Source organism: Maylandia zebra, linkage group LG15 (genome assembly GCF_041146795.1).
Source record: "Maylandia zebra isolate NMK-2024a linkage group LG15, Mzebra_GT3a, whole genome shotgun sequence".
NCBI classification, from domain to species: domain Eukaryota; kingdom Metazoa; phylum Chordata; class Actinopteri; order Cichliformes; family Cichlidae; genus Maylandia; species Maylandia zebra.
Window position 1 is genome coordinate 23,601,976 of NC_135181.1, and position 26,651 is coordinate 23,628,626.

Below are 26,651 nucleotides of genomic sequence, written 5' to 3' on the forward strand. Positions count from 1 at the left end.
TGATCAATCAGAGCTTATCATGCCGAATTAAGCATCATCCTCCTACATAGATAACTCATTACCTCAGCTAGCAAGCACGGATGAGATTCACTTGGGTGTGCATGCTGCAAATCACTGACAAGTCGGGACAAACAGAACAAAATAGGCCCCCTCCCAACAAGAAACCACAATATCAGGCTGAATAGGTGAAGCTGTCCTTGCACAGATGCAGACATCATAATAAAAGCCTTCCTTTGGACTAATAACAGCTTCTTATGGGTTAACAAAGACTCTCTCTGTGCTAATGAAACAGTCTGAAGCCCATCTGAGTCTGTAGTGAGGACGATAACCGCACAGTGCCGACTCCCTACCAGTGGTAGTGGGGTTGTATATGAGTGGATTTGGAGAAATAGGCCGCAGATAGCGTCCCACAGATGAGATTTGCTCTTCTAACGGGCCGTGCAGATTGCCATTACTCATGCCTGACAAGCTGGCCGTCTGATGTTCCCACACCGGCCTATTTTAACAACATAAGCTGCTGTCAGTGGAAAACCATGCATCTGCAAAATAAAAAAACCCCCAAATTGTGTATAGCCCTGAATGCAGAAAATGAGTGCCCATTACCTCGTCTGCAGCCATGTACAACATTTCTGAAATAACACAGCCGGATTTTAACCAAGCCCAGAGGTCAGAAAACTCATTCAGTCCAGCAGTGTCCGTAAAAATGCTCAAATCAGGGAGGAAAAGACATTAAAGTTACTTTTATGTATTATTTTTTTCCTGCTGCAGCACTAATAGCCCCTGGCTGCTGCTGTACTGAGGGTTTCAATAAGTCAGACAGACAAGATAAACTCCCTCTCTGCTGACCCGGGGTCAACATTTTTGAGTTAAATATGGCTATGGTTAAATATGATGTGAAAAGGTGATGGGAAACTGGCAGAATTTAAAGAGAAGCATGATTATTTGACAACTTTGTGAATATAGTAATAGGTTAGAAGAAGCAGGAATGCAAGCAATATCTATTTCTCAGACAGGAGCTACAAAGTGCTTACACACATACACGGCATATAAGCTTACTGTAGGACAAAGAGCAAAACAGCAATTTTACAAAAGTAAAAGAGGAAACATGGAAGTAAAACCACTACATAATGAATCCTGTTCATTACCATCACATTTAACCTTTACTGCTGAATTAAAGGCACATTTCTTTTAGGAAGTTTATTTTGATCAGATGCAGCGTGATCGTGTCGAGCTACAGAGGGCTGACTGAACTAAATTCGTTTCTCAGTGTCCAGGCTTTTGTGGTAAAAATAGTCCTGGCATGAAAAACCAGATGCAGGACCGTGTGAATGAAGAAAAGACTCCTCGTGGACATGAAGGAACGTTTCCAATTTAAACATGTTACGCAACATCTTACACTGGAAGTCGAAACAGCAATGACGCCTAAAAGATCCTTAAGTTGGCTCCAAACTACTTAACAGACCTGACACATGGAACATGGAAAATCGACATATGCTACAGTATAATTTTCCAAGTTTGCAGAGTGTAGATCGATAATAACACAGACAGGGTCAGTGTGTGGGTTTTTCCTTGCCTACCTTTAGGGTAGTACGCCCTCTTCAACCCATCCTGCTGCATCCTGGACCTGCGCTCCTCTGCAGCGCTACTCAGCCTTGGGCTGTGCTCGCCGTGGCCGCGATGATGATGGTGGTGGTGATCCCGACGGGGCATCGCGTGCTCCGAGGCCATCCGGTCCCTCATGACCTTTGCCCTCTCCGATTCCAGTGCGATGGCCTTCTCCAGCAGCGACAGGTTTCCCTTGGCCATGTCGAAGGTCTCGTCCGAGCGGTCGGAGGCCACAGATGTGGTGTCCTCGTCGCCCTCCTGGCTGCAGCTGGTCGGGTAGCCTCGGGACGCCGGGCTCAGCTGCTCCTCCAGCTTCATTAAGTTCACCATGTCGGAGTAGCTGCGCTCCAGAGACCGGGGCTCGTCTTGTGCACCCTGCTGGCAGCTGTCATACCTGAATGTTTGAAGTCAAGATGCGAATATGTGGAAAGGTTATCAAAAGGATGTTTTATATTTCCTAACTTATTCAACTAAATGAACTTGAATGAAGGGTCACAATTTTGCCAGTTCAGCTGTATTCTACAAAAAGGTTTATTACAGTTTTGATTTATTAAAAAAACTTTCTGAAATAATTTAGGAACTGTTGTTGTTGGAGCTACCTTGAAGTTTAAGAAGCAAGGCTACCTATACAATGTATGCTCAACAGTCAAAGTAAAAAATGTTATCAAATATTAAAAAGGATAAAGTTATGTTTTAAAAGTAGATCCTGCAACCTTACAAATGAAACCTGTAATTGAATGTTTAATAATAATTAATAATAATTTTCACATTTAAAAAGGACTAATATAAAGATAAATCAAAGGTCTTCTGACCGTGCCCACAAAAAACTGATTAAGATGTCTGACCTCCCCTTCAAGGCTGTCTCTTTGTGCACCTCTGGACCATGCAGAGCATTATATTCAGAATGAGCACCTGCAGATGCACGTTTCATACTTCACTGTCTGACTTCTGTATCACCTTGAGTTTTATTTTGCAGATCATCATTATAAATGAGAGCCGGTGTGAGGCTATAGCTCAGAATGCAAACAGCGATTTTCATTTTTCAGTATAGCATAGTCTGAAATTTTGGAGGAGTAGTGCTTTAGTTTGCTTTATCCTACACACCCAAAACCCAAGCTACCCACAAGCTCCCTGTGGTTTGTCCTTTGCATCATAATGGAATTAAACTTAAAAGTTCGCATTTAGAGTCAGTGGAGGACAAGCAGCATGACAGCTGCAAGGGCAAAGAATTAAAGGAATACAGGAAGAGATCCAGAAATGCACAGGAGGACAGCCTTCAAGGGGGAGACAGGCCAAACTGAAAACAAAACATTTTTTCCATTGCACTGTTTATACAAATCCTCACACTTCATGCATTACTGATAGTAAATGGTTAATAAACTGGTTCTTTTATGGCGTTTTTCTACTGTGAGCACTCAGAGCACTTTATGCAACTTGCCTCATTCACCCAGTGATGGAAGCACTTTTATCTATGCTTTCTTTGCTAGTGATATCTCTGTCCCGCCATTCATGAACAGAAACACGCATCAGAAGGACTACAAGTTTTAGTTTGCCGTTGGCTATGGAAGAAAAGAAGAGTGCCCTCTACCCTTTCCATGCGTGCATGCTTGCATAAGAACTACTGCGTTACTGCTGTATTAAGTACCATCAGTACCATCTATGTAGTTTTGAAAAGCTACCTACTATGTTTTTCCTCGTTTACTTGTAGATGCTCATGTTAAACATGACCAAAGGTTTCAATAATGAGGTCAACATATTTCAAAGGCAGACAGAGGTAATGCGCATATTATTTTAATCTTAAAATCATATCTGTGAACTCTTAAGAGATTATCTACCTGTTCAGGTGGTGCACCCCCTGGTGGTCTGCTGGATTTTGGAGTTGGTGGTGGAGAACGTGGTGGACAGGACGATCAGACGGCTGAGTCTCACTCAGCTTCCGGGCCAGATCAAAGCACTGATTCCTCAGACACTCTAGGCTACTGAGACACACCTCCTCCTCGCTCTCCTCAGTCTGACCCCTGACTCCCATGCCGGGCCGCCCGTTTGTATGGCTGCCGTCGTTCACCATGGTGTCTTCGGGGTAGCCGTCTTCAGGCAGCATGGCGCCGTGACCCTGCGCCAGAAGCTTCAGGGAGTCCACCGTCTCCCTGACCACGTCGCTGTCCAAGTCCACGCTCAGCTCACCCTTCCTCTCGCCCTGCTCGCTGCCGTCGTCCTCTTCGTCATCGTCGTCTTCCCCGGCGCTGTTGGAGGAGTTGCTGTTCATCTCGGACTCGGTCATGGCCTGGTAGGCAGCATCCTCGGCGATCTTGCCAAGGTTGAGAAGTGACTTGGCAACCAGCTCGTCGTAGTTCTCGTACTCCTCTCCGGTCCCGTTACCGGCGCTGATGGTACAGCTGTTGTTGTTGTTGTCGTCCTTCTGAATTGGAATGAGCTTTGATTGTCCACCGGGTTTGTAGTGGTTCTCTGCAATCAGGAAAGCAAGAAACAAATCCCTTTGTCTTGATACTGTTCAGGAATCTCACAATGCAGCCAAGAAACGTTTCCCGCAATAACCCACGCTATACGCAACATAAACAGCAGGTAATTTGTGAAAAATGTGAGGGAAAGTGATTTGTTTTGCAGGTAACACAACTATCAGTCCATTTATAGAATCAAAATCCTGCAGATGAAGTGGAAATGAAACCCTTATCCTCTAATCATGTCAGCAGTGCTGATGAACTCTTTTTTTCCCCCTGTTATATTCTCGCCTGTATTATCTTCATCCCTCCCAATTATGATCCACTGTTTACTCACAAAAAACATACAACCCAGAGCGGTGCGCGGCAGTGTCGCTCTCTCCGATAAGCCTCGCTGTTGATTTTGGGGACAGAGGCGGCGAATGAGAGCAGAGAAATTGAAAAGGGAGGCGTGTGAGGTGCTCCGATTCAGGAGCCATAAATATCCTCAGGAGGAGAAACCGAGGCAGAGCACATGTGACACGTCCGCCGAGACGAGGAGGCAAACGAGGAGGGGAGGGAGGGAGTTAATAACTCAGCAGAGCTCCTCTCCCATTTATTCGTGAGGCACTGTCAGAAGCGATTGAGGACACGGGGGGTGTTTGGGGGGAGAGAAGGAAGCGAGGTGGGAGGGAGAGCGCAGAGCATCTGGTCTACCAAACCCTCCTCAGCAGCACTCATCACTTAGTCCTCTCCTTCTGCAAACCGCATGCAAAAGTGGACATCAGCGCGACACAGAACAAGACCTGAATATCTGCGACATTGCTGCGTTCATCCATCTGTTAATTCGACAGCTTTTTGGCATCTTTACGTGTTGTAGGTTGGAAAAGTTCCACGAATCTGCACAAACACGGTGGCCCCGTCACGGATCGAGCTGCAGTGCTCGCAGAATATCTGGCACACAACACTGAAGGCATGTCCCGGCCAGAAGCACCGGTTTCATGAAAAGTGCAACAACAACAAATGTTTACAGCATTTGTTTAGCAAGCCCATGTGTTCTTTCTGTTGCTTTGTTCTAAGCTTAGTTATAATGTTGAGCCTGTCTTTTCCTTCCATGTGCTCTCTGGGTTTTTCTACCTTTTTTTTTAACTTACTTCCTGTTTTATTTTAAAGGTTCTCCTTCTTTGCCTTCTCCTTTGTTCCTTCTCCTATAATCATTATAATCTTGACTTCACCTGTGTCTTACTGTCTTTCACTCCCCTGTATGTGTCTTTAGTCTGCAGCTTGTCAGTCTTTGTCTACTCGACATCTGAATCAGTTCTTGCAGTTTTTGATTAATACAAAAAGTTGCTCTTCCCCTAACTGCAAATTTTTATTCTTTTGTCTTTTAATTTCTTTTATCTGCATTGTCTCGTTTTGCTTGTTTTACACCAAGGCCTTTTGTATGCTATGTAAAGCAATTTGAATTTCCCTGTTGTTGAAATGTGCTATACTGATAAACCATGCATCAGCAGTGGTTCAGTTATTCACTACAGTACTTTTTCATTTAACCACCTGCCACTCCACCTTGATTTTCAGTTCACTTTATGAATTTAACTGCTAGCATGACACTGTTGTACATTCCTTTTTTAAAAATGACTCAAGTGTTGATTATTCTCCAACCCTATTTCCAAAGGTGTAAGGACGAAGTGTTAAAATAAAGAGAGAAAGTCGTGATTTGAAAATCATTTAAGTCCTATATTTAATTGAAAAGAGCACAAGGACAACCCATCAGCTGTTGAATGTGAAAAAGTTCACAGCGTTTTTACAAATATAAACTCATTTTGTCATTTTGAAACAGGCAATGTGTTTTATAGAGGTTGGAACAAAGGACTGGAAAAGCTGTGTAATACTAAAAGGATTTTAGTATTACACAGGATTTTTGAGTTTGGGATTTTGAATTCTTTTTGTGTTTTTATGATCAGTTTGGTTCTTGACTTTCATGTATTTTTGAATTTTTATTTGTATTTGAGTTTAACTATTCCTCAAGGTTTGATTTCTCTCTTTTACTAGTCTCGACAGTTTCCTAGGTGTTATTTATAATTTGTGGATTTTGTACGTTTTCTGTGTGTTAGGTGTTTGTGTTAGTTATAGACTTTCTCCTTGAGTATTCTTCTCTCCTCCTCTGTGTCTTCCCACTTCTCTGATTACCCTTAGAGTCTATATAGACATGTCTACACTCTGTTGGTTGTCTGTTTGTTCCGTGATCTAGTCTTTGTCCACATTTGCTATTCATGGATTTAAGCCTGTGGACTTTTGTGGACTTTTGCATTCAACCTAAAAAAATTCACTTTTAGTTATTTTAACTGTGTCCTGTATTGTGTCCTGTACTATTACCTGAAATTTTAACAAATTCTCTAGAATTTTGGAAATTTTATCACATAATGTACTCAAGGCTTTTAAAAGATTCAGAGGATCAAAAATCACTGTGTGGCAATGCTGTAGTTTTTGAATGGCCGTGACCTTCAGACCATTTGGCAGTTAGGCAGTCTCGACCCGTCACTAAATGGAAACATTTGGCAGATTGTGAAATGAAAAACACAACAATGAAGGCCTCAAACTGATGAACAGCTGAAGTCATACATTAGGCTACGTGGCTGCTGAAACAATAAACTCTTCTTCCTGATTGGAGCTCCAGATCCTGAAAAGCAACTCGTTTAATCTGCATGAACCAAAGCAAAACTATGACGTGGCTCGTGTCCTTCATCTTTTTCTCATCCAAGCAACTAAAGTAACAAACCGCACACTCACCCTGTTGACGACGCTGCTCTTCCTCTTCTTCCTCGTCTTCCTCTCCCTCATCATCTTGCTCCTCCTCGTCATAGCCGTCTTCCTCCTCTTCCTCATCCATCCCGTCTTCCTCTTCCTCCACCTGCTCACCCTCCATTGCTGTATCTGTTCTCTCCACCTCTATCTCCTCTTCTTCCTCTTCCTCCTCCTCTTCTTCTCCCTGCTCCTCGTTGTCCTCCGAGAACTCGTCTTCCACCTCGCCATCTTCTTCTTCTTCATCTCCTTCCCTCTCCCCTTCATCCTCCTCCTCGTCCTCTTCAACTACCTCCCCTTGCTCCTTCCCCTCCTGCCCCACCTCCATGGCTTCGTTCCCATAGCTGCCATAGCTGCCAGCATCCTCCTCCAACTCACCCGGGCAGGAGGTGAGGAAGGGCCTCCTCTTGGCAGCCGGTTCCAGCGGTTGTTTTTCCAGAGCCTTCCTCTTCTTGGCCAGCGGGCAGCCGTAGATGCTGAGATGGGACAGAGGGCACACACATGATCAGTAACCATCTTTGCTCTCCTATTTACTCTTTGATCGTTTGCCCTTTTGCTGCAAACTGCAACAGATTCAGAGGATAAATAAGTTTAAAAACAGCCAAATCTGACAAACACATTTGATCCTGCTGAGCCAGAACACATACCGGCACTTAGCCATAATCAGCTCAGTTTGGCCAGAGAGAGCGCTCGTATTTGGCCTCTCATACCAATGAAGCAGGTAAACTTCCAAATTTACCATGAAATATGAATCCAGAAGAGTAATACCGATCATACTGTAAATGAAGGGGACGGGGTGCAGGAGGCAGGTGTGTTATTTATAATTAATACCACCTGATTTCCTCTTAGAGAAATTTAAGAGTAATTCTTAACATTCTTGTTTGTGCCTCTTGCCTTTTTGTCAGAAGCGTTTGTTTTACAAGTATGACCTCTGTCTGACTTCGTATTTTTGTTACTCAGCCAGTGTTCATGGGTCTGGTGGACCCGCTAGAGTTTTGGCTTTCCAAATTAACACTATCAAACAATTTTATGTTAACCCTTTAGAGCCGATCGGAGCGGGAACGCTCTGTTATGCGTAACTATTTTTAAATCCCGGTAGCACTGCAACCACGTAAGCTAGCGCAAAAATTTTTTTTGCATATGAAACCGGAGGAGTTGTACTTACATATTGTGCCATCAGCTTGTCCTAGGTCACGGTTTCCTTCCACATAAAGCTTTGCAAAAACTGCATAAAAAGCGCTTGCAGGAACAAAAACATAATATTCCAGAAACACGCTTTGCCGGTCCGATCAGCTGTTCAAAACACTTCCTACGTTGGAATAGACGTCAGCGCGAACTTTTGCATTTCCGCCATTACCTGGCCGAAACCGGAAGTGACGTCATTTTCGCAGAAATGTAGTCTTTTTTGCGATCAGGGCCTCAGGGCCTATACTGCTCTTTTTAAAAGTTATCTTTGACTTTATGACTTTCTGTGTCGTTTCTGGGATGCTTAGGACTCATATTGCACTGCTGGAAATAGTTTATTTTGATGCATATGCTGCTTTTTTGCAAATTTGCAGTATAATATTTATTTTCATTTTTCCTGCAGTGTATAAAAATTGGTGTATTTCAAAAATAAAACTATGAAGACACTCAAAATAAATTTCCTGTGGTGGGAAACTATTTTGTGCAACTTTTTTGTATTTACAGTTTTGAGGGATAAGCCTCTTAAATTTCTCTAACTACAAATATATGTTAAAAAATCAAAAACGATTTTCAATTTTTTTGTAGTTTATTGCACTTTTTTGCAATTCATGTAATTACTATGCACTTAATGAATACATATTATTAAAATCTGGGCTATAATGGTTGTATTGATGTATAGCAACTTGAAATGCTCCACAGCATGTAAAAATATAATATAAGCTCTGGCAGACTTGGTTCTATGGTAGGTCTTAAAGGGTTAAATTACTCAACAGATGTTTACTTCATCCCAATTACAAGACATATGAACAGCAAACATGGTTAATTTTTTCCCTTTACCTTTGTTAGATCACATTTATGAATTAATGTGCTTCTCGTTTTTCTTTTATATAAAATGTTATAAATAAATCAGTTATAATCAAGTGGAGTGAGTGGAAAGACACAACACATTTACACGTGAAAAAATAATTAATTGTTTAATTTTTCTTTTGAAAAAAACTGAACACGGGTCTCACAGACCCGAACACCATACAAGGGTTAAAGACAGTTTAACTGTGCACATAAGATGTTTACAAGTATAACAGGCAAAACCCAACTATATTTATGTGCTTCCTCAAAATCAAAAGCTTTTGACCATATTAATTATTGTAAATTATTGACTAAGTTACAAGAGCACGGGCTCATATCTGGAAAGGATGTTAAATATTACTGGTATCCTTATCAAACTCTGTAAGTCCAGGGTGGCAGGAGTAAAAAGCAGGGTTTGAAAAGGTGGGACCTTGTTCTGTTCAGTTGGTATGATGAACTTTCTAAAACATTAAAGAAGCAGAACACTGAATGTATGAATGCAGAGAGCATTATTAATCATATGATGCATGCTGATCATTTGTCTCCTTATAGTGGCAGCTTCAGCAGCTGCTCAAGTTGTGGATGTCGACGTGTGATACTGAGTTCAAATCTAAGCGTCCCGTAATATTGATCGCTTTGACCACATTGTTCCCTCATTCTGTTTCAATATCAAGTTTTAAATGTGGTAACTAAAGTCAGATATTAAAGTCACATGATCAGGAATGTTCTGTTATATATGTGTAGCATATAGCTTGATGCACAAGCTTCAAAGATGGGCAAGTGCAACTCAGATACCTGTGATGAGTAATGTTCCTACCTTTCACACTGTGCTGAGAAACTTTAGGTATAAATTTATGTCTCAATTAATTCCTTTTTATAATGTGCTTCTAAACAAAACAGAAACATTCCTCTAGCATCTCAAAAAAACAGGAACCACTGCTTACTTGTGCTGTTGTTACTGATGATTGCTGTTTTGTCTTTTGGATTGAAATTGATTATACGTAGGGCTGGGCTATATCATACCGTTCACGGTAATACCGGTGTAATTTTGGGCAACGATAGGAAAATGAAATATCACGATAGAATGTGGGTAAAACGCGCATGTGCAGTGCCTTTGTTTACATACACACATGGCGGCGATGCAGAATGAGAAGGGCGTAAGCGGATCGTTGATTGAAACGGATGAACCAGAATTGGTTTGTAAAAATGCTGCAACTTCAGTGGTGTGGAACTGGTTTGGCTTTCGTCCGTCAGATACACAACAAAGCACTATTTTTGGTAGAGCATGCTAGCGGGCCGTCGTTATTACCGTGTTGTTTGGAAAATACGGCACACTTAAAAATCAATCCTTTGATTCTTCTGAAAATCGACAGTGCCCCTTATAATCCGTGTGCCTCATGTATGAATTCTGGTTGTGTTTACTGACCTCGAAACGATTGCGTGGCGCTCGAAAATCTGTCAAATGTTTCAGTACGACTTTGCTAAGCTACGAAGCCGCACTGCTTGATGGATTGTCAGCACATTACAGCTACCGTAGGCAGGAGCCTGGCGGAGTGATACGTACTGTGCTTCAACATAATATTACCGTATTGTGCGTGTATAACCTCTTTTTAAGTTTTGTGGATATTAAACATGGTTATGCTGAGGATATGTCGGCCAATTTCCACTGGAAATGCCTTTTGGTTAAACTGTCAGCAAGGAATTTGCACTGTTACGTTTTTATATAACTTTAATGCACATAAAAAAAAGCTGCTTGTTTAAGTGAAAATACATTGATGAGGGTTTTTTTGCACTAATAAAGTTGTGGAGTTGTAAAGTATTTTGTCTAGTGTCAATTATATCGTCAGTTATCGCAAATTTTCAAATGTATATCGTGATAAATATTTTTGGTCATATCGCCCTGCTCTAATTATACGTCTACTGTAAAGTTTCGTCCGCTTTATGCGTCTTGCATTTGGATCCTTCCTCCTCTCTCTGAAATCTGTGATGGAGGCTTTTCACACATTTCTGCTCCCGTGAGATAACATATGACTGAATGAATGAGTTCTTTGTGTTTTGGCCTTGAAGAGTTGCTGTCTGCAATAGCACACACCTCCTTCATCCCCTTCCTGACAATACACTGCGTTGGTTTTTGTTGTGAACCTCTCCACAGACAAATTATACATGCGTGTACAGTAGGCATGAACACATCCGCACAGTATTTAGGAAAAGCTATTATCACAAAAAGTTATTATACTGTCGATAACAAGTGAGCGCAAACAAAAACATTCAAAAAAAGTAGAAAACAATTTTAATAAAATGTTTAGTGTTTGTTAGTAAGGTGAACAGCACGAGGAGTCTTCAGGTGAATGTTTTAACACACTGAGCAACATACCAACATTTACTTCGTTCCAAGACCTTTTCAAAGGATATAGTATTAAAATATATATATAAATATATGCTGTTAAAAACTTATTGCCATCTCACTCATTTTACCAAATCTTCCCCACATGTCACATTACAGTGTGAAGTCAGATTTTCCCTGAAAACTGTTTCTTTTTAGCTCAAACAAGCAGAGAAACCAAGAGTGTGATGTGTGCAGACATTGTGAGGGTCATGAGTGTGAATGGCTTTGTGTGCACCAGGTTCAAAGGTCAAAGAGCTGTGACTCCCACTGCTGTGTGCTCATGTGTTAAGACACTGGAGTGGATTTCCTCTCGCTGAGGCCCAGAATCTGCTGCGAGAAAAAAAAAACCCAAACAAAGCTTATTCAAGCGGGGCCTCAATTACGCAAATCCCATAATAGTCATTAACTGTTGGGAAAATTCTGCTTTAATTGCTCCAAAACAGTGAGCACAATTATACACGGCTTTAATGTGGATTTTAGGAAATCAATTAGCCCATTTCCATATGAAAGAGCTTATTTTATGTTTGGAGGGCGAGATGGAGGAGGTGGCTGTGTCTTTCTGACAAAAACCGCTGCGTGTTTTTTGCACAAACCTGCACAAAAGACTTTCTTCTTTTAATTTCACCGGCTCAACAACAATGTAGGAAAGTGCCTATTGGCGTTGGTCTATATTACTGAACTCACTGCTAAATCATTGCCCATGAAGAAACCGTCCCAGGAATTTTCTGAGATCATTCTGAAACCTTCCTAAAGCAGTAAAGTGCAAGCAGCTCATTAAGAGAGTTTCTTAACCTAGAAAGAACACATCTGTAGTGTTCCTGTGATCCCTCTGCATTTTCCAAAGGGATGATTTGAAGCCTAGAATTTAGGTTTTGTTGCTACCGAAGCCAAAAAATCCCAGTTTGAGAAATGAGGGATCGTGCGTGGGTGATGCAAATAAGCAGCAACTGCTACAACAACAAAAATCTACCCCTCCTTAAGCATATTTATCTCCCTAATGATAAAAATAACAACAATAAATGTGACATTTCATATCTTCCTCCTCTACTTGGCGGTTCCCTTTAGAGTTCACCACAGACCCCTAAAGAAAGCGGCAACCCAGCCACAGCGGGCAACAAGCCGCTTCCCAAGCCGGGATAAATGGTGAGGGTCAGGTAGGGAAGGGCAGCTGAGCAACATGCGAATCACAAAGAAAGAATCAAAGAATGACGCTAAATATGTGTAACATTTATTATATTCAGGCAAAGTATCTAAAACAGTTTTTAATTTTTAACCTTTCTTGATTGAAATGGTTCAAAACCCAGGTGCTAGGCTTTTCACTGTACTGTCAAAAAATAGGTATAGTAAAAGTCCATTTTTGGCCCTACAGATACAAACACACAAACTCTGTAGGGCTAAATATTGGCCCTCAAGTTACTATATGAACCTTTTTTGAGGGTCAAGTAACTAAATATGTACTCTATGTAGTAAAAGGTACATAGATCCTAGATTTTAGAGTGATACATTTAAAGACATGCATGAACAAATTATAAGTTATATAAGTTTAATTCTATTTTAGTCTTGTACATTGGCAGCAAGGTGCAGAATTGAGATCTTTTTCAGCAAATAGGCTTCAGGTTCAGCTCGTTCCGTTCTTCTTCTTGTTTCCCCCCACAGTCAAATGACATGCATGTTAGGGTAAGTGGCGACAGTAAGACTAAAACATTGCAGCACAAATGGCAATTTTAAGTGTGTGAATAATAATAATAATAATAATAATAATAATAATAATAATAATAATAATAATGGGTACACCCCTACCACCGCCAAGAATGTCAGATTTTGAAGTTTTGGGGGTTTTTTTAATATCATTTTTTGTACCATAATATTAAGGTTGTACAAAATCTGTCACCACAGGTACACAACAAGGGTACAAAAAAGTACTTATGAGAAGTCATACTTTAAATGGATAAGTAACACAGTGATGATATTACAGATGTACTGACTATACGTTCTGCTTCCAGGTCTCTTAGGTCATCCTCCCACCAACATTTCTCAGTCCTCATCTCTCCAAAGTGGCCATGCTTTCTCTGTGCTTGCCCCCAGGCTCTGCAATAGTCTGCATACAGTCCACATAAAGTCCAGTCCAGGTGTTAAAAATGCTAAATTAGGTCTTAAAAGCCATCTATTTTTACTTAGTTCATGTTACTCTGTTAAGTTACTGGACTCTGTTTACATTTAACTTACATTTAGTAAGTTACACTGTTAAAAAACAAAAAAAACAAATGCTTGTAATTTTCTTCTAACAAAGGTTTTCCTAAATGGTACAATTAAATGTGTGGTTAAAATATATAGAAGAATAGATAAATAAATGAAATACTGTAAATTTCTTTATCTTAAAACAGTTCACTGAACTGTAGTTTTAAAGATTTCTTTTACTTTACACTTAGTTACATATAACGATTCTCTTTTTTTCTTTTTGCTTTGAAATGCACATAAACTACTGTTCAGAAAAGAAAAGAAAGAAACTTACCGGGACATATTTGTACCGATTTTGTTTTATAGTGTATTCCTTTATTTACGCTATTTGCCACCATGTTTTTGTGGCTTTTACATTTTGTGGTTGTCATGTTTCTCTTGTCGTTTCTTTCAAAGTCTTTAGCACTAGCTATTCGGTGCTGTCACTATCTATTCTGTATGCTTCTTTTGTACAATCAGCTGGAAAGCATTTTGGGTTAACTCCTGCTGTTTTGCAAAACAGCTACACAAATAAAAGTGACTTTGTTTGACTTGACTACATATATTTTGTTTCTCAAGCAGGAGTAAGTAGCTTCCTATTATCTTATAATCTGAAGAACAAGAAGTAAATCTGTTATGCTAAAAGAAACATTCAGAAGTGACCAAATGAGTGTACAAAATTGCTGAAAATAGACCTGAGTGACATCAATCATCTGATTAAAGCAGATAAAATCCATAAATGGTGTAGTGACACACATTTGTAGCTTGCAAAACTCTTAGCACATTGTAGTGCGTCTGTCTGCTACACTTCCTAGCTGAATGAAAATACGAGGCCAAGAGTCAGTCAGACAGTTTTTGAAGGAATCAGCCTCATTAGGCGATAATGAGCTCATTTTATCACAAGCAGTCTATTAAAAAATGGGTTTGTTTACTTCTTTGCTTTTCTGTCTCTTTTCATCTGGCAACATGAATAAAGACATTTGAAACAGTCCCACATGCAAACACTGTTTTCTACCAAATTGAGTCAGAGTCATGCTAGTTCTGAAACATCTCACCAGTAGTATGCTTATTAGCATTAACACAACAGATGCAGTCTGTCTCTGCTGGCACAGGTTTCTGATGCACTGACCTCAGACCAGTGTACATAACCTTAACCCAATGCTCTCCAATCTGCGGTCTGTTTATATGAGCTGCCAGAACGGTCTGAAACTCAAACTCTGACGGTGGAAAAACAAAACAGGCAGCTGAATCTGAATCTCCTGCTGTAGCTTCAGCCAATTTTTCCTCTCAAAAAGCTGACAAAGAGGGAAAATCTGTAGAGGTAGGTGTGTACCGTCAGCCTGTCCTTAAAAGCACCATGAAAATGCCAAATCCAATCTTTCTGAAAGTACACAAGAACGTGACCTGTCCCTTTTTCCTTTTGTTACATTCAGGGAAACTTTGAATAAATGTTTCAACAATACATGTTTTAAAGCATCCTCTGCCGTAACTGATGTTCAACAGTGAAGCCTGAGCTTGACTTTGTATTGGCCTTATCCAAAGTTACCCAGATAAATGATGTTTCTAATTTCAGAGATATTGTGGAAATGCAACAAAACAGTCTTACATATTTGTTTAATATGTGTATTGAAGGACATACCTGGTCAGAAACGACACCAAGGTTCCTCACAGTTTTACTGAAGGTAATGTTATCCAGAGCAAGCATCTTGTTAGACACCATATTTCTAAGATTTTTAGGACCGAGTACAATAACCTCAGTTTTATCTGAATTTAGAAGCAGGAAATTAAGGGTCATCCAGGTCTTTATGTCTTTAAGCCATTCCTGCAGTTTAACTAATTGGTTTGTGTTATCTGGCTTCATGGATAGATAGAGTTGGGTGTCATCTGCAAAGCAATGAAAATGTATAATGTTATAATGCTATTAGCTAAGGGATCCATTCGCATGAATAAAATGGAGTCTATTGGATAGATATGATGCAAACCACTAAACCACTAATAAAGCATGCTCTAATCACTGTAATAAAATATTATTGTCAACAGCATAAAACACTGAACTCAGGGCTTTTAGGACTGTTCATGAAATGTGATGAATTCTGAATCAACTGCCGTCAGTTGGCTGTTGTATGACTGCTGATTTTTTTTAGATAGATGTCTGTAGATTGGTCTACAATTAAATAAGATGCCTGAGTCATGTGACAGCTTTTCAAGTAATGGTTTAAATACCATCATTTTAAAAGTTAATATAGCTTAATATACAGATGAATCTATGTCTAGTCTGCAAGAAATTATGTATAAAATTGCATCATTATATTTCATTATATATAATCACTGATTTGGGAAATAAAAGGCATCTATTATTTTATTCTTTATTTACTAAATGCTTTGCATAAATATTTCAACAACATTGGATTTTTTTTAAAACTCAGATTTGAGTGTAGAAGGAGAACAGAGCGAGCACAGTGATTAAAAGCTGCTCATTCACCACAAACCACTGCAGTGAATATTCCTTCAAGATGACACGCGCACACATGCAAACACGCTTCTCCTCAAATGATCCCTTCGTCTTTTACCTTATAGGCTGTCAGGCTGCCAACTTTCCTTCCTGCCTGTGCATGTGTGCAAGTGTGACCTCGGCCACCTTGCTGTCTCCCGCCAATTAAAATTCCAGTGGTAATTAAAGCAGATCAGAAACGAGGGAACACTGCAGACAAGGGCGAGAGACTACGCATGGTAATTACGGGGAGGAAAAGAGAGCGAGAGAGAGAGGGAACAAGAGAGGGTGGGTTTACACACTACATTTTTTCTTCATTCTAAACTGGTGTGCTGCAGTCTTGAAGCATTATGATTGAATACATACTGTGGGCTGAATCACTTAATAATTTATTGGTTATCTATATGAGGATCTGGATCTTGGTGCAGTTTAGAATATCCAACATCAGATATTGTTTTTATAAAATAAAGAATGCAACGCAACAGCGAACTCTACACAGTGTTGCATGACAGCTTATCCATTACTGTGTCTAAGTGGACACTCTGTGTGTTTTTTGGACAGCCAGAGTCCATTACTGCCTCTGTGACACAAACTGCAGTCCATTTTTGTGGCTATGAGGACAAGTGGAGGTGCCTAACAAAGACACCCACATATTTATCATCATTTCTATGAGGACTTCTGTAGATTATCAATTGTTTACAGGGCATTATTTTTCTGTATGGAAAGGAACAGTGTATTCTGGTCTCTTAAAGTTACACCTGATATTCCTTTTTGTCTCAGTGTCTTTTTAATGGCCAGCAGGTGGCGATTTGCAAATAGAGGTAACATTGTGTAGCAGTCTGTGAGAAAAAATTGATAGTTTGCTCTTGATTATGTATTTAATTAAACACCTTTCTGAGGAGTTTATGTCTCAATCTCTAGTTTAATGTCTTATTAAATTCCTCATGTTATTCACTGTCTAAGTTTCTGCCCTATTTAAAGTCAAATAGACATTAAAGGGTTCGCTTTAGGATTTAACTCTCATGCCATCGAGTTGCTATAGCAAATGAACATGCAGTGTTGTTTTCGAAGCAGTAAAATAAAATGCCAATGGCCAAAAAGCTCAGAATGGGAAGACTCAAACAAAAGCTGGAGTGCTTTATATTGTCTGTGTGTGACAACTAGCAGTTGTCTTTAAGCACACCTTGAATTTACACATTTTTATATCTACATCACGATCAATGACTAGATGGCTGAAAATTCAAAATATTTTCCATTATTCGATTTAGAGAGTATTCTCATTCAGCTCTTAAACCTCTGATCCACCAAAGTAATGCAGGTACACAGTCTTGAAATGGATTCATGCAAAACTGGCCAATAAAACGCTGAATCTGTCAAAATCAATTCATCAATAAATAACAGATGGATCCAACAAGATTCTGCTTGCCATAATTTTCTTCAAACTAAACCTGCTGGTTCCCGAGGCACCAAGGGAGAACTGGGCTCCAACCAGCATTGACACCAAGTGTTGGTGTGAAACAAGTACAAGAGTCACTTTTTTTTCCACTGAGGACACCTGTGAGGGATTTACTGTCTCTACATGAACACGCTGACTTACCAAAGTAACAAAGAGAGTCCGTTTATTTCAGTTTACCCTGCAGTCAGTCTATCTGAGCTTAAAGCATCAGCGTTAGCTTCAGTTTAATCGTACACCTGTCAGCAAAATCAGAAATCATTATAACATGACTGCGGTTCATTTATTATTAAACATTGCTAAGGTGAGACTAACAGTTATATATTTTCCCCATTAAGAGGATAAATTATTGTTTATTAAAATCAGCTTTCCATTTGCTATTACTTATGTTAATAAACCGGCAACTGTGTGATAATTATATCCAAGCATGTGTGGGATTAGTGCCCTCAGCTCTGGTGCCAGAGGTGACAGAGGAGATCTATAAGAGACTGGGTGGTGACAGTGATACAAGGAGTTGGTGGGGGGGAGGTGGTGTGGGCGACACAATGTTCACATCGTATACTAGCAGTTGCCATGGGAGACAGGCTGCATCCCTCCTGGTCCTCATACTGCAGCATCCGCACAGTGCTGTCGCCATGGTGACATCCTCCAGAGAGAAAGCGAGAGAGGTAAAGAGAGAGAGAAAGAGAGGTAGGGGAAGGAGGGAGAATCAGAAGCATGGAGAAAGGGAGAGAGACAGTGACTCTGAACCTGACTGTCTCCTCCCCAAACTCATTCAGCAGCACTGAAAGCACTAACTGCGTCTCTGCCTCAAGGAGTTATTGATCCCAGCAGAACAATAGGGAGAAATAGGGAGAAATTGTGAATGGATCCTCAAAGCAGGAGGTTGGGTTTGGGGAATAAGACGAGACAAAGGGATAAAGCTTACTGCCAACAAATCCCATATAAACACACAAAATCTTCCACATGGGAAACTCAAACTGCACATAAACAGCACACTAATGTAACACATTGTGGTATGTAGTATTCTCTAGAGTGATATACACTCCAGGGTTTCTCATGCACACTGTACTTGGACAGGTTGCTTAGGGTTTGTTTGTTTTTTGTCAGCCACCAAAGTAAAATTTGCAATTCATTTGTATTTTTATCTGTTATGACGACTGAAGGATTGGTGGACAATACCATTATTCTTATTTTGAAATTCAGTCCCTCACGAATCAGCAACCTGTCTTGCACAAGAACACCACTCACTTTTTCACATTCAATGTAATTCGGCTGTCTCAAGTCCCATTTTATGCCCACCATCTTGAACTGCAGCTGGAAACAGCAGCCCTTGTTCTTTTGAGATGCGCTGTGAGCTGGAGGTCCACTCAAACCAAAACCTGAAGCAGCTGGAGAGCTGCTGCCACTGCTTTGTAACTAAGCAAGGCTGCAAAGCAGAACAAGGACTGCCATCGCCTACTGCAGTCCAGCACTGTACTGGAGTCTGTCCATGAGATAAGAAAATTATATATAATATTATTGACTGATTTAAATAATAAAATGTTGGTTCTTTTCTTATTGCTACTGCCAAAAAAATCCAATCTAATTTTCTTGACAGAACATAGTAGACTGTATACAAAGATATACAATATAGCAGTACCACAAGCTGCAGTTTTTCCAGTGGCTAATAGGGGGTGAGGTTTCTGGTTCCAAATAAAAGGCAGACCTTTGGTAAATGAAGCTTATGCTCACATGGTTTAAGGTTTGAGTAAAAAGAAAATGATGACAATGGGAATATTATCTCATTTTCTAACTAAAAAGACGGTTGTTTTGTACATTGCAATCCCATTTAGAGTCAAATTAACAATAAAGCATAAAACATGACTGCCACTTCTGCCCCGACTTCACTTTTCAGACCCAGAAACTACATGCAGCCTTTATTTGCAGCGCATGTCACACACTCAGGATCATCACAAAAAAGAGTGCAATGTTATTGAACAGTCTTTAATTACATAGAGAAAAAAACGGTGAAATAAAATAAATAAATAAATATTTTCCCTTTCACTGAACTACCTGAATCACTGTGCTGAACTACCAGCAAGCAACAGCAAAACAGAGTTAATCTAGTTTAAATGCATCGACATCGCAACTCCTTAAGCCTGAATAAACACTTTGAGTAACAGTAAAACCAGAGTAATGAAAAAGGATGTAAGGGCAATACTACAGCAAATCCCATCTTTGTCGTCTCACCAACATGAAACCGTTAATAACCAGGTGTGCATTTCCTATATTGACACTCTTTCCCCCCCGTTTGACTCTTTCTTCGCCCAACACTGAAATTCCCGAGCTTCCTCTGTGCCCTTCGCTGCGCCATCCGTCTGCCCTGCCAGCGATTCACCATCATGCCCTCCTCATTATCTCTTTGTTACCACGGGCTTTATCGAAATGCTGTCCTTAGCTGTGCACCCTCTGCATGCCGCCCTCCCCCACGCACACACAGACCAACCACCTACACTTAAAAAAGATATTTTATGCTTATTTTGGACATACTCCAATGAAATCCAAGTGCTTGGATTTCATAATAAATTTCTCTCTCTCTATATATATATAATATGCATATAATCTCTATATATACATTTATTATGAATACACACACACACATACATATATGTATATATGTATATCTATATATATATATATATATTCTCATATTCAGATTTCAAATAGATCTTCTTTAAGGGAAAACCTCTGTGATCCATGTCTACTTCAGTGGAGATACAGCAGACTTGCTTTGATATATATTTCACCTGGTTTTTATAATTCATACGTGTTCTACCAGGATTTGTGCAGAAAAAGTTTGGTGGTTTCATGTTGTTTCACTTCTATGTTTGTGCATACATAACTTCCTCAGGTTTGTTTTTTGTCTTTTTTTGGCAAGAAAAAAAGTTTTTAATGCTTTTTTTAAATTTTAGAGCTCCTCTAATTATGTTGGTAATTCACTATTTCCAGAGGTGATAGAGATCTGAGGCACAAACCATCTGTCCTACAGCCCGAGTGATGTGACCTGAGGACTTCGCAGCGCCACACTCCACCAGATTGGGGTTTTTTTTCTATCTGCAGCCTTGTGACAGAGGGACGAATTTACTGAGATGAAGGCTGTGACCTGCCGATCGAGGAGGTCTGAAACCGTGACATGAGCCCATTTAATGTTGGTAGGATTCGTTTTCTCAGCTGCTGAGTGAGACGTTTGAAGCCTGTGAGCCACCGCCAAGAAAAGTCTGCAACTTTTTTGTTATTCTTTTTCACTTTTCTCTCCATTTTATCTGTTCAAATCCTGTATTGTCATATTTCACAATATACACAATTTGTATCCATTATTTTACTTAAGTACATGAATACAGAAAGAAAGAAGGGGCAACGGCATAGAAACAGAAAGATACAAAGAAGGCAACAACCATGTCTTACAACTTCAAACATCGCCAATAAAAATCCATCCCAAAGATCTGCTGAGGTTTTCAATACCATTATGATCTCTTGCCAACATGTTTTTTTTAATATAATATCATTTCTAACGTAGCTTCTATGTTTGAGGAGGAAGTGTCTTTCCTTAGTCATAGGGTCAACGATTCCAACTGATCGAGAAAGTGGCCAAGATTGACTGGAATGTATAAATATTCCTGCTTTGCATTTCGAGCATATGTCGCTGGACATCAAGTGTAAGCAAGCCCAATCTTGTCTGATCTCAGATGGGAGACCATTGGGAAATACCAGGAGCTATAAGGTTGGGGGCAGCTAGAGCAGGTCAGCTACTAATCAGAAAATTGGTGGTTCAATCCCTGGCAAGATACTAAACCCCAATTTTCCCCCCATGTGTGTGAATGAGGCATGTTGTATCCAAGTGCTCAAGTAGAGCAGAACAGCATCATGTAAAAACTAGTCTATTTACTATGAAGTTTAGAGGGAGAAAAAATAAAATGTAATACATAGTTACAATGTATCTACGTTCCTTTTGCCAAATAATCGGCGGATTATTAAACGCATCATTTTTAAATTGGTTGAATATTTTATAAAACACAGCTGCCTAATGCACCATCTCAGGAGAATCCAAAAAATTCCCTCACTGGGTTCTTGTCCATGATAAATTGGCCTTTGGTAATACAGTCTGTCAGTGGTAGATATGTCCAAAAATTCTCTGTCTTCGCCAAGCCATATTTCTGAAACATGTCAGTGAAAGACAGGATCACTCCATCCAAATGAAGGTCTGTTAATTTGAGCTATTGTTTCCAATGCAATCAATTTTACCCTGATCGTTACGGCAGGATTGTGCCATAGCGGCGCACAAGACTGCAATGCCACAGCCCACACATCTGTATGTGTACATTTACCCAAATAGCTCCAGAATGAGCCAGTACTGTCCATTAGTAACTGGGTCATGTGATAGACCATGCAGAAATCTTCAATTGTGATCTAGCTTAAGATTTCCAGTGACATTTTAAAAGAATCCTGAACAGGAATGCTAATGATGGCGGATGTGACACAACCTAAGAGTCAATCAACACCCAAAATAGAAAACATTCACGTGTAATGAACCTCTTTACTTTTGCACCTCAGATGATTAGAATATACTGATAATTTGTCCAACACAAAGAGAAAAATCCACAGTTTTGTTTAAGAAACTTACTCTCTGTCAATCTAAAAAATTACCTTGAGTTTTATGTGGACCAAAAACAACTTCTTGATGAGCTTTACTGGCAAAAGCAAGCAGTCAAAAAGTTGTCAAAAAAATTACCATTAGATGTTCCCTTCTTGGTCTCTCAGCTGCTGCTAAATTGATCTTAGTTTCTTAGTAAACTAGTGCATTTACGATTTCACTTTAAGCTCCTGTTGATGGCTCACTAGTAAGCCTCTTCTCTCAGCTACATGACCTTGTAATACCATACAATTCGGTATGTCGTTTACAATTCACAGGCTGAGGTGTTTTATCTGTCTCAGCGGTCTTTGAAGTCGAGGCTCCGGGGCTCTGAAACGGAGGAAACCAGCTGGTGGTGTCATTAACATCTCCTAAACCCCTATTTAAAATGGACTGTTGAAAATTTATGCAAGTATTTCCCTGACTATATTCATTTTTTTCCACTTTATTTCAGGTCATATCCTTCTTTAAATTGTCTTTTAGCTTACAACTGTTCATGTCATCAGTTTAATTTTATTTGAATACTCAGTTTAAAGGACCTTGTAACAGATTATTTGCTGTCCAGTGCTTAAATAAAGATGATTAGTTCCACAAGTGTCGGCAGGACCGAGCCGATGACGTGTGCTGATTAGGACGATATCCCAACCTTTCATATATACAGGACATATTTTAGAGCTCCCTCAGACCTCAGCTGCACTGGCTTCATTTAAAGCAGCTTCATATCTCAGGCACAAGGAAAATAAAGACCAGCGCCAGCTCAAAGACACTGACATGACAATATATTACAACACCTAACATTATTCTAAGAGTATCTAAGAGCGTCATTTACACTGTAGAAAATATGTCGAGCATCTCATACCTGCGGTGTCTGGCGTACTTCCCGCTGACATGACCGCTGCCATCACAGCCGGGGGTGGGACAGCTGAGAAGGAAACACACATGGTCAGAAAGAAACAAGGAGCACATCATCTGTCCTTCAGCAAGTCTGGATTTTATTTTTCCTGTACCGCACGCAGACCATCTCAATCCAGCACGCAAAATATAATGATATCTGAGGTTCATCCAGGGCTGCACGTTCAGCCTATTTATATCTATCATTCATGCCCTGCTGCAGTTTTTTATAGCTTGTATAGCTTCTTAAGACTTTCGCTTACATGTGTTTTTCTGACTTTTTACATTCTCCAAGTATTTCTGTTCTCCTTGTGTACAAACTGTTATGCATTTTTTAACAGTTAAGTATGCTTTTTTGCATCTATGACATGCATCGAGAGAAAATATCCTCATAAAGGTTACAATACAGTCAGATTAATGCAAGTTAAATAGATGCTTATAAGTATGTTATTACCTGATACCACTACACTTACAAGGGTTTTAATCTGAAAGAGTAGCTTCTGTACACAAAGAAGTCTCTAATGGCCATGAAATTTGTTCAGTATAAAGGTACAGTGAGTTACTTTTTGAGGTTATTTAATAGAACAAATATTGTACACATAAATATACACTGAATAGTGTGTAAGTGCGTCTTCCAATAAACTGAAGCACTCTCATAAACTCAGAATTAATACATTAAAACATTAAAAACACATAGGTGTGGGCACCGCTTTGTGGAAGCTGCCATGTTGTTCCACCATCTTGAATACAGTGGACGAGTTAGACCGCATTTTGTGTATGTGGCTAAAGACACATATGCAGTATGGAAAACATGTAGGAGAGGAGAAATCGTAGGTGTTTTACCTGTGGTGGAGGCAAAATTTAAATTCTTGTCTGCACCTTCAGACCCAAGATATGAAGGATCATAGCTAAGTTTTATCATTTGAGAATGGTTGCTCTACAACAAAGAAGTGAAAAAATAAAGGAAAGCAACAACCCGACCAGCGCTGGGAAAAAATGACATTAAATACAGAGAGAGAAAGATTTTAACCCTTTAAGACCTACCATAGAACCCAGAGCTCATCTTTAAATTTTTACATGCTGTAGTGCCATTTTTGGGAGTACTTCAAGTTGCTATATCAATACAACCATTATATCCCAAATTCATTCAAGTCCATAGTACCTACATGAATGGCAAAAAAGTGCAATAAACTAAAAAAAAAAATCATTTTGGGTTTTTTTTTTACACATATTTCTATTTTAGAGAATTTTTAGAGAGATATCCCTCAAAACTGTAAATGCCAAAAAGTTTCACAGGAAATTTATTTTGAGTGTCTTCATAGTTTTATTTTTGAGATACACCAATTTTTATGTACTGCGGGAAAAACAAAACAAAACAAAAATATTATAATCCAAACTTGCAAAAAACACAGGCATAAACTCAAACATGAATTTTAAAAGCACCAGCATAACTTCGTAAATGCCCCATAGGAAAAAGAAATACATTTTCCACAAAATTACGTCACTGCCGGTTATCATGCTTGCTCTGCAGTGGCCACCACCACAGCTGAGATTTTACACTTGAATTTCGAGGGATAGGAAACCAGAATTCAGTTGAATGAAATCTGCAATATACTGACATCTAGTGGTGAGATTTCCAACACTCCACCTTTAAAATTATTCAGCTTTGTGTTGCCACCAGAGATGGGCAGTAACGCGTTACTTGTGACGCGTTACTGTAATCTGATTACTTTTTCAAGTAACGAGTAAAATAAGGGATTACTATTGCAAAAACGGTAATTAGATTACCGTTACTTTCCCGTAGGAACGCTGCGTTACTGCGTTACTAAAACCTGATTTTTTTGCGAGAATGTCTCACGACAGTGACGTAAGCGAGTGCGCCGTTAGTGACAACAGCTGTGTGCAGATCAACAATGGATCACATATCGAGTGCAGGAGAGAGTATGAGCGTGCAGCGTTTAAAGTGTGGAAGTACTGACCTTACTTTGAGTTTGATACCATAAAAAGTGACAAAAACATTAGCGTCCATTGTGCGTGGGAAGAAAACTTCTTTTTACAGCGAAAAAAAACCCTAAACTTCCAAGCAAGTACCGAGTGCGCCATGACGTAATGGGAAATTCACAGAGAAAGTCGCGGATTCTTCAACTGACCGCAGCACACCTGCACCAGGGTAAACCTCCGCCTATGCCAGTCCTGCTTTACAGGTGAAAATAGAGCAACAGCACCGCTGAGTCTTTGACTTTATTGATTTTCTGCTGTGTTTTACTTGCATCTATTTGAAAGAGTGAGTGTAAACACAAAAAATATTTTATTTTATGTGCTGGAATGTGCAGAAAATAGGTTTAAATGTTAAACTAATTTATTCAAGTCAGAGAATGTTGCATATAATAAAATTTTTGCTTGATGCATAAAGTTAAAAGATTAAAATTAATAAAACAAGTTAAAAAAAGAGACTTTTCCATTTGATTACATTTTGTATGATGGATTATGGAGAAAAAGTAGAATTGGGCTGAAAGATCTATCGCTTTATCACCTCTATCAGGTTGTAAATCGTGTTTTTAAAAAGTAACTAAGTAATTAATTACTTTTGAAAATAAGTAATCAGTAAAGTAATGGGATTACTTTTTTGGGGAAGTAATCAGTAATTAGTTACTGATTACTTTTTTCAAGTAACTTGACCAACACTGGTGCCACCAGTTACTTTGTCCAGGTCAAGATGATCCTCTGGAAAAAAAAAATGCTGCATAATCCTGTTTATACCATCATCTCTGAACTCCACAGGAGGTGGCTTCTTCTAAAATTATTTGAGATTGTACAGCAATATCCCATTTTTCACGTGTTGGGGCCTCTAGTTCTAAAAGGTAAATGCTGCAGGAGAGAGAGTAACTTTGAAAAAAGCAGCCCAACTGGGAAGAAATGTGAATTACCACAAAGTCAAAATTTATACAGATTTAAAGTGAATAACGTGGACATTAGCACAGAGAAAAGGTAAAAATGGAAAACTACTCACAACCGTGTGAAGCTGGTGTAAACTCAGCATTAGTAACATCCCACATTTGTCCACATTTAGCTTGTTGTGATCTGGACTGTCTTATCTGTGATTTTTTTTTTTCACCATTGGACTCCATTGTAGTTCCTCTAAATTCAAGGCCACTGCTTTTCATTGGATTATTCTTACAGTCGGCAATCAGACAGACAACAGCGCTTCAACTCAGCCTCCTCATTCATTTCTAATCCACAGGGGCACCAATACAAAAGGCTTCAGCCAAAAATGCAAGGATAACAGTTTTTTTTTTTCCTTCAGCACATATGATGACCTTTTCCAGCAAAACTGTGCAGTGCTGGCCAATCAAATACAAGCAATTGTACATAAAAGCATAATTCACTTACTAGGCCCCGAAAAACTGACTGAAATACTGACGACAAACAAATGTTTAAATTTTATTATCACCTTACATCCTGCTCATCAAAGAGGTTAAATTTTTTATATAGCACCAAATCACAATAACGGTTGCCTCAAGGCGTTTTATACTGTAAGATAAGGACCGTACAATAATACAGAGAAAACCCCAACAACCAGAGGACAGTAACAGGAAGAAACTGGCAGAGCCAGGCTCAGGGAGGAGAAGCCACCTGCCGCAACCAGTTGTGGTTGAGGCCAGAGA

General features: G+C 39.6%; 1 protein-coding gene across 8 annotated transcripts in view; it reads right to left on the reverse strand.

Moving 5' to 3' along the window:
- myt1la (myelin transcription factor 1-like, a) overlaps nucleotides 1-26,651 on the reverse strand; it is a 93,949-nt gene that overhangs the window by 37,322 nt on the left and 29,976 nt on the right. For all 8 annotated transcript variants that reach the window (XM_012923915.3, XM_012923913.3, XM_012923912.3 and 5 more), the window contains exons 5-8: nucleotides 22,955-23,017; nucleotides 6,834-7,321; nucleotides 3,441-4,071; nucleotides 1,578-1,999 (exon numbers count right to left, since the gene is read on the reverse strand). In XM_012923915.3, coding sequence (XP_012779369.2) covers nucleotides 1,578-1,999; nucleotides 3,441-4,071; nucleotides 6,834-7,321; nucleotides 22,955-23,017 — 1,604 coding nt within the window. The remainder of the gene's footprint in view (nucleotides 1-1,577; nucleotides 2,000-3,440; nucleotides 4,072-6,833; nucleotides 7,322-22,954; nucleotides 23,018-26,651) is intronic.